This window comes from Pezoporus wallicus, unplaced genomic scaffold (genome assembly GCF_028554395.1).
Source record: "Pezoporus wallicus isolate ANWC-B61680 ecotype Strahan unplaced genomic scaffold, APGP_CSIRO_Pwel_v1 contig_6966, whole genome shotgun sequence".
NCBI classification, from domain to species: domain Eukaryota; kingdom Metazoa; phylum Chordata; class Aves; order Psittaciformes; family Psittacidae; genus Pezoporus; species Pezoporus wallicus.
Genome location: NW_026639746.1, coordinates 2,105,502 through 2,117,261, shown reverse-complemented (window position 1 = coordinate 2,117,261; position 11,760 = coordinate 2,105,502). Strand labels below are relative to the sequence as shown.

Genomic DNA, 11,760 nt, shown 5'->3' with positions numbered 1-11,760 from the left:
TGTTCATTGTGAAGGGCAAGATCTTAAAAATGCTTATTTGATAACAAAAGGGGTTCTGCCCCTCCCTCCCTCCCTCCCTCCCAAACCACAGCTTTCTCCTAAGGGCCGGGGCTGCGGCCACCGCACTGGGGCAGCCCCGGCGCTGCTGCCCAAGGCCAAGGCGGGCCGCGGCCGCGCAGGCCTGCAGCCGCCGGAGCGAGGGGCTGCTGGCAAGCAGCCATGGGGCTCATCCGAGCGGCGGGCAGGGCGCTGCGCGGGGCTGCGGCGCCCTCTGGCGGCCTCCCTACGTTAGCGCCCTTCGGGGTTTCCGCGGGCGGCAGCGTGCGGCTCTCCCAAAACTTCGTGTCATTTCTGACGTGGTTTTCGGAGACACCATCCATTTCGGACTGCGAGTGAGAAGCAGAAAGGACATGAGGATTGGTTAATCGCTCCGCAGAATGTATGTGACCGGCTTCCCCGGAAGAGAGGCAGGTTTATGTCTTTTCAATCTCACTTGCTGTGTTTTTGTTATCATTTAGAAAAAACACCTGCAGGCCAGATCTGGTGATATACTTGACTCCCTAAAGTCAAGAGCATGGAGTATATGTACGTTGCTCCAGAATAACATCATCCAAACTGCATGCAAAGTGCTGATAGGGAAATATAAGTGCAATTCTGCTGTGACCAGAGGGGATTTGGCCTTCCTATTCATCATGCAGGGGTGGCCGGGGAAGGGCAGGGATTGCAGGGATTGCAGTATCCAGGCTGCCAGCCAGCCCCAGAGCCCTGCATGGGATCTGGGTTATCTGCTTCTGAAGGCTACAACCCACAGCAGCGCTGGGAAGGTCCCCACTGTTGAAGTGTTCCTTCAACACTGCTTTGCTGAGTGAGCTGCTGCATGTGGCTTGAACTGGCTTCAACAAAGCTGATTTGATAAATCAGAAGAGCCAAACTACACATTGCTCTAACTCGAATGCCTCTGGACTTTACAATTTACCCTTAAAACTCACATGGTGCTTGCAGCCTGTCACGAGTGGTTGCTGTTAAGGGAAGCTGATGACTGTGAGCAAGGCTTTGGTGCTCCAGGCCCAGCTCTGGTTGCTCTGCTGGAGGCAGCAGTGGGTGCTGGCAGGCTGCAACCTGCAGAGGATGTGGATCAGGATGCTGCTCATGGCAAGGGGGCGGAGGGCTACACTCCCTTTGTTCTTTCTCTGCATTGTCCTCTTCCTCTCCCCCTTTCCATTGAATTCACAGCTGGCCTGCACAGCACAACACTGTGCACCATAGAGGCACTGCACTCCAAGTAGCTGTGAGTGACAGCCTGGATAGCAGGAGCTGTGTCAGCACAGGAGTGTTTTGGGGATCAGTTGGGAGTCATGCAGAGTGAACAATGTGACAGTGAGGTGGATGTGAGTGACACACTCTGGGCTTTCCTTGTCCAGGTAGAAGGATCACCCAGGAAGCAAATCAGAGCTAGGCAAGACTGGAAAAGAAGGCAAAGCAGAGATGTGCCCCTGTGAGGAAGCCTAGGATTGTGCAAGGTAATCTTTCTGTTCACTGGAGGAAACCAGGAGTCCTGCAAAAGAGCCTAACACCCATAGGCTTTGAAAGACAAGGAGAGACAATGAAGCAATTTGTTCCTACACAGGAACAATTAAAGCACACAGTGCTTTCTTCAACTAATAACAGGCTGGATTAGAGCTACAGAGCAGAAAAGCCTGGGCTAAAGCCAGTTTGCAATCCTTAATGCACTCAGATTTGAAAGCTGTATGGCTTTATGGGAGGCTTTGGGTGTAATCCCTGTAAATAAATAAATGAATTGAAGATAAAGGCTGGATTATGAAGCATTGAAAATCATTGCTGATATCAGTGCAAGATGTAGACACAAGGAGTAAAGGATAGTTCCAGAATCTTACTTTAAAGGTGTACTAAAACCCCTGGTTTAGCAATGGGACTTTTCTGTTAAATTCCTCCCTTCTCACGAGTCTTGGGGCATACATAAGAACTAATAGCTTGTCCTGCACTAATTGAGCTAGGGTTTGAAAGAGCAGAGTGAAGCCTGCTTTCCACTCACTCCCTGGGGGATCACTCAAAGCAAACAGTAAATTGATTTGGAGTAGGTGGTGCAGTGGCTTCCTCACATGGCCATATGGGAATTACTCAAAGTGCTGTGATCAGCCTGACTGCTCATCAACTCCCCTGTTTGCATGAGCTCTAAGACTCCTTTTGTGTGCATGTGTTCATTTAAGGACAAGTCTTGCACATCTGAAGTCCCTGGCAAAGTTCTGTCATACTTCAGTGTCTACAGGACCTAGATCCAGGAGCTTTCTGTGAGTGGACTAAGGCTGGAGACCATCTTTAACATGGTTAATATTGTTAACATTGCATTTCCTTCAACTGTGTCATTTGATTAAAAAAGTCAAGCCTGACATAGGATTGCAATGCCTTTATTACTATTAGCTAGAAATACTCTGATTCACAAATCCCAGCTGCTTTTGCAGTTTTGGGGATATTTTAGATCGGAAAAGTGCTTAACTCATGAAAGGTCCCTTCATAATGCCTTTCTCCTGAAAAAAAAATAAGTTGCTGATAAAATCATTAGGCCACCTTAATGCTAGCTTGGTTTGTGTATGTGTTTCAGTAGTAAGGAATAGTTGTATGATGCAGAATCAGAACCTAAAATCCAAAGTTGTACCTATTTCAGATCAGAATATTCAATTACCTCACATGGATTTGAGTCAGAATCTCAGTTCCTGTGCCTGTGTCCTCTAATAGACCTTGAAATGAGGAGGTGCACACTCCAAGAAATAAAACTTGTTCAATTTTTCTGCAGAAAATCCTGGGGCATGCACCTAAGGATAAGAGTGAGGAGAAGGAAGTAGATAAAATCAAGAAAGAGAAATGCTCCTGATTTGCTTTGTTGAGCTTAAGCTGAAGTGTGGAACAGGGGGGTCATGAACATGCTTTTGATGATCTGGACACAAAAATTTCACCTTAAGCCAAATGTTTTCTGAGAAAATGAAGAACTTAATGGGAAAACAAGGGCAACGAGTTTGAAAAGGACTTTTAGGGAAAGAAGGTGAAAACTACCCTATGACCACAACGGACAGCTTCCTTCCACCTGCACATGGGCTTGTGGTCCTGGTAGAGTGGTTTAAAGAGTTTAGTGCCCCTGAGGAACTTGTGAAGATTTATGCAAATGCATTCTATCAGGCATGACAGTGGCCTGGAAGCATTCTTGTAATCTGTCTGTCCATCTCTGATGAGAATCTAGGAACTAACAGCAATAACTTCCTAAACCACTTGCTGAAGGGCTACCTTTGCCCTGCAACAAAATTCCTCCATCTGAAAATCTGAGTAGTTCCCAGCCAGGTTACTGCTTAAATTTCCTGCTCTTCTTAGGAAAACAAAACAAAACTACAACCTTATAGATGTGTATGATACCTATGACTTGAGCATCATTCAAAATAAACTGGTTTAAAGCAGTGTTCACAAATGGCACACTGGAGTTACCAAACATGTTTTGTAGGTGTTGTAATATACATATTGACCTCAGGCTCCTTTTCTTGTGTAGCTAATCTTACTGTCAGCAGAAGACCCTGAAATAATACTACTTAGCTGTGAAAGAAGTAGATGAGACACACTAAGGTCTTGGCAAGCCTACAGATGATAAATATGAGTACGAAGAGCTTTACCTGGGGATATGTCTCAGAACTGTCATTACACAGCAAAACCATTTGTGATACAAAATATTTACAAACAATTATAAATGTGACTTAGCCCAATTTAAGTCATAGAATCATAGAATGGTCTGGGTTGGAAGGGATCTTAAAGATCATCTACCCTGGGCCATGGGCAGGGACACCTCCCATTAGACCAGGTTACTCAAAATCCTATCCAGCCTGGCCTTGAACACTTCCAGGGATGAGGCACCCACAGCTTCTCTGGACAACCTGTTCCAGTGTCTCTCCACCCTCACAGTAAAGAATTTCTTCTTTATACCTAATCTAAATCTCCCCTCTTTCTGTTTAAAGCTATTCCCCCTTGTCCTGACGCTACATGCCTGTGTAAAAAATGCCTTGTAAAAAAAAACAGGAACTTACTTTCACACATGTGGAGATTCCTTACCAAAAGTGAAGTTCTTCACAAGTAAACTTATCTTGGGGATGGTAATAATGGCCAGCATTGTGTTAGAGAGCTGTGATCTGGTAGCTAAATCTGCTTTTTCTCCTAAGTACTTTAAAGAATTGATTAAGAAGATTAAGGGGGTGGGTTACCTGGTTGTCTGAACTTCTCCTGACACAGCTCCATTCCATTTCCTCATATCCTACTGCTGGTCACCAGAGAAGGGAGATCAGCACCTTTCACTCCACTGCACCACTTAAGGAAGCTGTAGATTGCGATGGGGTTCTCCCCCAGCCTTCTCTTCTCTAAGCTGAACAAACCAAGAGATTCAGCTGCTCCTCTTGTCTTGCTCTCAAAACATTCCACCAGCTTGGTCTCCCTCCTCAGTACACACTCTAATAGCTTGACATCCTTCTTGTATTGAGGAACAAAAACTGCACACAGTGCTTGAGGTGGGGCAGCAGGAGTGCAGCGTAGAGTGGGCTGATCACCTCCCTCGACTGACAGGCTATGCTGTGCTTGATGCACCCCAGGACATGGTTGGCTCTTTTGCTGCCAGGGCACACTGTTGACTCATATTCAACTTGCTGTCACCCCAAACCCCCAGATCTCTTTCTGCAGGGCTGCTTTCCAGCCTCTCATTCCCCAGTTTGTAGGTATAACCAGGATTACCCTGTCCTGGGTGGAGAAACTTGCACTTCATCTTGTTCTGGTTGGTGACTGCCCAGCTCTCTGGTCTATCTAGATGTCTCTGTAAGTGTATCTCTACCCTTCAGGGAGTCCACACTCCTCCTAATTTAGTATCATCAGCAAACTTAATGTACATATGATTACTGCATCCAGATCATTTATAAAAACATTAAAGAGTATTGGCCCTAAACCTGAGCCCTAGGGAATGCCACTGGCTGCCAGCGGGATGTAACCCTATTTGCTATAACTCTTTAAGCCGACCCGTCAGCCAGTTGTTCACCCAACGTATTATGGACTTGTCTAGCTGTGTGCTGGACATTCTGACAGAATGATACTGAGAGAGGCAGTATCAAATGCTTTGATATAACCAAAAATCCCAGAAATATCTACATTTAGATGGGTGACTATGTCATAAAGAGAAATTAATTCAGTTAAGCAGGACTTTCCCCTCCCAAACCCATGAAGACCAATAACCTTAAAAGTTCATGAAAATTGTCTCAAAAACCCCACAAACCCCAAACAATCCAAAAAGGAAAGTAGTCATCAGTCCTTCCTATAGGGAATTCCAGGAAAACTGTCTGTAATTCTCATGTTCACTATCATGCTTATTAATGCTGTATTGCATACAGGCAAGCTATACAATTTAATGAGTAGTGCAGCAGGCTTTTTTCAAAGAAAATGATGGTAAGAATGTTTAAGGTTTTAACATCACAGGAGAGCTAAAAAAGAGTCTTCATATCTGAGAGTATCAGAGAAGACAGGCAGGCTGACAAATTATTGCCCTGATTAAGGTGATGATGCCAGTGTGATGTGTTGCTTGCACACAGACTGTTTTCTTTAAATGAGTCTTTCCTGACCTCTATATATACCCTCTGTCTATATATATGTGTGTGTGTATATATACACACACTCTCTCCATATATTTTCCTATACTCTATAGCAGGCAAGAGTGATGCTTGCTTGAGGACAGGACACTATGTGAGCAATTCAAGGAAGTTGTAAAGGTCCATGGATCTGGACCCCAAGGCTCGGAAAATCTTCTGGTGCTCTAATGTTGTTGTATTATAGAAATGCCCTAACTGTTCACCTCAGCAAGGACACAGGTTTCATTGACTCCAGGGTAACAGTCTGTGCCCCAGAGTGTTCTTTAACCAGTCCACAGAGAGTGTGTGGTCACCTTGCCCTCCACCTCTGATGGCATTATCTATCAAAACCTGGCAACATGGCAGAGATAAAGAAGATACATGTGCAGGTGTGACTTAGCTGGTGCATGTGAAATACCTCCCTCTTTATTGGACCTTAATTTTCTGTTAGGTGCTTCAGCTGTGGCAGTTGTCCATAGGATTCCCCAATTCCTGTCCCAGAGACCCAGAAAACATGAAGCTTTCTTGTAACCGAATATTTCTTCTCCCCACTAACCTTGCACCAACTACTTGTAGATATTTGTTGATACATATATGTTACAGGCAACATACTGATCACCTCTATGTATCAGCTGTGAACACTGTAATTTTAATATAATCAGCAATGGCAGATGTTCATTCTGTAAAGCTACACTTACAATATCAGTAAAAAGTCTGCTGTCCACTGATTAACATGTCAAAATAATATTAAATGGTGTACTGTGGTCTATTGTATCCATCCACAGAGGAATGGTTTTCTCACTTAAAGCACTGCCCAGCATCAACATTTGTGAACTGGAAGGCTCCACTGTTGTGATAAAATTAGATGGTGATTGTACTGTGCAATGTTACTCCCTCATTTACCCTGATTCAGTTTCAGATTGGCTAGTCCACAATTAGTATGATGGCATTTGTTTGAAGTATGATAGGAAAAGAAAAGGGGTTTCAAGGAAGCAAGGTCTTTAATTTTCAAACTAGCAAAGGTGATACAAAATTATACCAACCAAGTGAAAAACAGAATAGATTTTTGCTACAGCAGATCTTGGAAATCTCCCTCATATAAAAACCCATATTGACAAGTGTAGGCAAGTGTTATATGAATGACTTGCTAAGTACACTCAGCTGCTGTTAGTATGCAAAATACATAGATCTCAATATGTGAAGTACTTAATACCCTCAGCTCCTAACACAACAAGCAGAAAATGAGTATTTCTAGTAATATATTCAAATCTTTTAAAGATCAAGCATAAAATTTGGCAATGTTTAACCTTGTCTTGTCTTCCCATTCCTCCCTGAAATGAAAAGCCTAAAAACCCACTTCTTTATGAATTCCTCTGACATGGTATATTGGCAGTCTTTCCCACCTGTCTAGCTTTTCTGCTATTTTGATATACTAGTGTTCAAACATATCTAATGTTCAGCACATAGTAATTTTTCCATGGGCTAACTGGAAAGTGCATTGAATTTTCCTTTAGAGACTTGCTCAAGGCATGGATCATATTATCCTCTGTAGCTATAGGGAAGCTACAGCTAAAAATAAATTTTGTGCTTTATTTTAAGGTTAAAAAATACATTACAAGTAAATCATTAATCCAAAGGAGCTCTGACTGTTGCTATTTATAGTACAGTAACTGATCTATAATAGAGATTGTATACCCAAGTTCCTAAAATAAACTCAGTGTGAAAAAAATAGTACTTGTGATAATGCTGTTGTGCAGTACATTACAAGACATAGCAGGTTGAGTTCTGCCTTAGGACTGTACTTGCCGCAGGGGAAGACGTCTCCTGCTCAGCTACACAAGTTGGTGGGAATCCCATCCCGATGCCACTCTGGTCTGCTCAGGCTGCATCTCTCATTCTTGCTGATAGAGAAGACACAGTTTTCCCAATATTTCCTCTTGGATCAAGGGTTTGCAAAGGGACCATGAGTAAGTGGGATTCCATGATGTATTAATTTTTCCAGAAGCGACTTGCAGCTGGAAGTGAGCTGTGTTATGAAATGTTAAGACTTCCACATCCCAGAGTTAATGGGAAGATTAACGGGAAATTCTTTTTTCCTGCAAGGCCATCTTCATTTCCCATCCAGCCTGGACTTGCACCACATGCATGTTGCACAGCCCTGAGAGAGTGTAGAACTATGACATCTGTTCAATTTGATTCAATTTAGAATAAAGATATCATTCAGTTTTATGTAAAAATAATTTGGATCAATTGGATTTTGGTAACTTTCCTTACACTGGATAACTGCTTTTCCTGTTAACAGTTCTATTGAATTCAATGCAATTGAATTTATGGTGTAAGAGGTCACTGAACATGACAAAGCACCACAAAACCAGGTTTTAGTATAAGAAAGCTTTTTGTTTTGTATTTACAAGGATCCCACCCTGTAGGCATCATGTCCATGTGAGCAGCTCTTAAGAAAATCTCCAGAGAAGAAAATACCAATACTAAATAGTTATAACATCAAAAATACACAGGTATAACATCAGCAGAACACTATGGTGGCATCACAGGTGTTCTGGTTTCCCCCAGGATAAGTAAAGGGAGGTACTTTGGCAGCTATAGTAGCTCTCCATGCATCATGACATGAAAATCTCATTCAGGTGTCTAAGGAAAGCACACTTGTGAATGCTAAAGTAATAACTGCTTTTTTGGAAGCTACTCTTGCTACCCATATTTTCACAGTAAAGCTCCTAACTACCTGATCTTACTTTCTGTGCCAGTGTTGCCACTGGTTCTTGTAGCCAGAGCTACCTTAAATAGCTGTGAACTGGAGACCACAAAAGGACTCAGTTTCCTTGAGAAACCATGAAGAATCAATCCCTGCATTGTTTTTCTGTCTGTATGGACTGATTGGAAAGAGTCACTTCAGAATTCCACGTGTAAACTCAGGCAAAAAAAAAACCACAGAAAGTGGAGCTGGAAAACTGTATGGTGTATGAACATCATCATACCTCTGCCAGTGAAGAGACGTAACACCTCAGGCATGCCCAAACTGAAACAGTAAGAAAGAGGAGAATTCGTGCTTCAAGCAGACTGCTTTCCTTCCCAAATAGCATTGCAAAGCACTAATTAGCTATCTGCTATCACCCACATATCCTTCAGAGGCACTGTTTGGCAGGCTCTTTCCTGACACTAAGCACCGGTTTTCTCTGAGATATATTGGTTTGCATTTCAGTCTCACTGTATTTGCTGCCTATGCCTGTAAGCACTCTTTAATCGGAATTGCTGCTCTTACTAGTGGGTTAGGCACTTTTGAATCCTCACTTCTTATGGTGACACTTTGCTTTCCAAAAAGACATGTAAAAGAATATCACTTCTCTTTCATCAAACTGTCAATCCACATATTGCATGCAGCATCATGAACATTTATTCGCTAGTATGATTTCATGAGTGTCTGTAACAGTTTTCATGCTAAGATGCAAACATATTTTATGACTCTGCCAATGTCTGAAAAATCAAGCTAGTCTATTTCCAGACACTGAAGCTGTTTCATTGTTTATAGCTTCCCATACGCTCAAGGAGCTCAATCCTACCTTCTCTACTTACCCAAACAGTTCTAGTGGCACAGCTTACAAGAATGGGCAGAATTTGTCCCTGTAAACCCATTTCACCCTGGTTAAAAAGATCACAAATGTTGGTATCATCTGCCATCTACCAACACGGAATGCTTAACATGATGTTTGGAGGAAGTTCAGTACTTAACTGCCAGTGAAACCGGTAGTTATTATGTGCCAAATGCTTCACAACAGTACCAATAAATCATAAAGTATATCTATGGAGATACTTTTAGATTTCTGCACCCTTAGCACCATCCTTCATCTCTGACACATGCTGGAGGAACTTGGCTGACAACAGAGCTGCCCATATGCAGCATATATTTTGACTACTCCTAGCAGGCATAATGCATCCCAAGATACCTGTACAAGCCTGTTCTAAAGCTATTTCACCTAGCTGCTTTCAGTGCAAGGAAGAGCAAGGGTAACAGAAAACACCACTTGCTGGTGTTCTTTATTGGTGTTGAAGCCAAATGTGGCTTCAAATTTGAGACAGTATCCAGAGAGAGCATTCAGAGGTTTGTCCTGCAAAAACGGGCAGCAGCCCCTCATAGGCACTGCCCAGCATGGCTAGTCCAGCCGTTCTCAGCTGACTGCAACTCAAGACCCAGTTCCGATAGCATTAGCTCCAAAAAACTATGAGAAAGCATACAGAGGTAAGAAACATCTGCTGCAAAATGGCAGCAGGTAGTTTTGAGGTGTGGGTAGTTATCAGTTCGAGAATTCAAAAGGAAAAAGCACTGCTATGAAAGGGGTAAAATCTAAGAAAAATAGCAGGTTGGAAGATGCAGCAATGATCAGCACATTCCAAGGACAGGCAGTTTAAACCTGGGCTGCGGTAGAAGTTAATCTCGAGCTTTCAGCATGCAGAACCTTTTCATCTGAGGGTGCCCAGTGCTGCGGACAGCGGGAACCGCCCGTCCACACACATTCACCCGTTTGCTACACCCCAAACCTCGGAAAAGAGCGCTAAGGACTGCGTGGGTGCGTGTGTGCGTATGCTTCTCCCTCCGGGTATCGCTGGATACACACTAGCGTAAGACGGCAGCTCGCTTAAAAGAGGACGGCACAGTGAGAGGGGAGGGGACCCCCGTCCCGGGCCGTTTCGTCCCTTCTGGCCCCCAGCCGGGGCTGCCCCGTCCCGCCCCGCCGGGCCCCGCACCGCGGACAAGCGGCGCCGCCGAGGCCGCGCCCCCCCGCCGGGCACTGAAAAGGAACAGCAGGGGCGGCACAGCAGAGCCACTGGCACCAGTCGCCGAGGGGGGAGGCAGCTGCCGGCTCCGCACCTAGGGAGAGTTCGAGCACCGCTCGCCAAGGCGCCCTCTCCTCCGTCAACCTCGGGGAACAGAGGCACCGACGGCCGCGGGACCCCCTCACCGCCCCAGGGCACTATGACCATGCTCAAGCTGTCCCTCATGGCCTTCAGCATCGTCTTCTGGGCAGCGGGGCTGACCATGTTCATTATCGGCCTCTGGGCCACGGTGTTTCTGGGGAGCTACCTGGAGCTGTCAGCCAACAGCAGACCCAGTGCCCCTGCCATCCTCTTGGCCACCGGCGCTGTTGTCATCATCTGGGGCTTCCTGGGCTGCTTCGGTGCTGCCACGGAGCACCGGGGCCTCCTGCGTGCCTACATCGCCTTCCTGACCACTGTGATGGCAGCTGGGCTGGCGGCGGGGCTGTCGGCGCTCCTCTACCGCCAGAACATTGCACAGGGATTCCAGGAAGGACTGCACCAGGCCCTGCTTACCTACGGGAAGGACGAGGGGATGGCAGATGCCCTGGATGCTTTGCAGCGCTCCTTGTCCTGCTGCGGTGTGCAGAGCTACCGGGACTGGCTCACCACACCCTGGGGGCTGGAGCAGAACGGCTCCGTGCCCTTCAGCTGCTGCCAGGCCCGCCAGGGCTGCCACCGCAGCCCGCCTGACACGCGCGGGCTGCACCACGACGGGTGCTTCCCCAAGGTACTGGCCTTCATCAGCAGCAACATGTTCTGTATTGCCACGGCTGCCCTGGGGCTGACGCTGCTGCAGCTCATAGGCATCTTGCTGGCTTGCCTGCTGGCTGCCAGCATCCCTTCCCAACTGATGGGCATCACCACCCTGCACTGAGATCCCCCTGGTCCTGCCTCTTATCCCCTCTGGTTCTCTTCTTTCCCACTGACCTTGGTGTATCCCACTGGGAAAATCATCTCTTTGTGTTCCCCACTTCCACCTGACCTTCCTCCTCCAGACTCCGTTCCTCCTCTGGAGCCTGTGTCAGGTGCATCCGTGCTACAGGCATCTCACAGTCCCTTGGAGGGCAGCAGGTCCCCACTGCCCCTCCCCGGAGTCTCGACTGCTTTTGGAGGGAGGGGTGACAGCATGGGCGGACATCACCCCCTGGGGCAGGAGGGACCCCTGAGTCAAAGCTGACCAGTCTTCTAGGTGATGCAAAACATCCCAAGGCACTGAAGTGCGGGCCAGGGAAGGAGGAAAGAGGAGGCGGTCTGGGAATGCAAGAAAGGTGTC

At 45.9% G+C, this 11,760-nt stretch overlaps 1 protein-coding gene across 1 annotated transcript; it reads left to right on the top strand.

The window, feature by feature from the left end:
* Positions 1-10,515: 10,515 nt before the first annotated feature.
* On the top strand, positions 10,516-11,533 carry LOC130602685 (tetraspanin-7-like). Its single transcript, XM_057415822.1, has one exon. The coding sequence runs from the start codon at positions 10,645-10,647 to the stop codon at positions 11,359-11,361; it is 717 nt and encodes a 238-aa protein (XP_057271805.1). The 5' UTR covers positions 10,516-10,644; the 3' UTR covers positions 11,362-11,533.
* The last annotated feature ends 227 nt before the right edge of the window (positions 11,534-11,760 follow it).

What these genes read in the sequence shown, in the direction of transcription:
- LOC130602685 (XM_057415822.1), top strand. Translation starts at nt 10,645, where the DNA reads ATGACCATGCTCAAGCTGTCCCTCATGGCCTTCAGCATCGTCTTCTGG.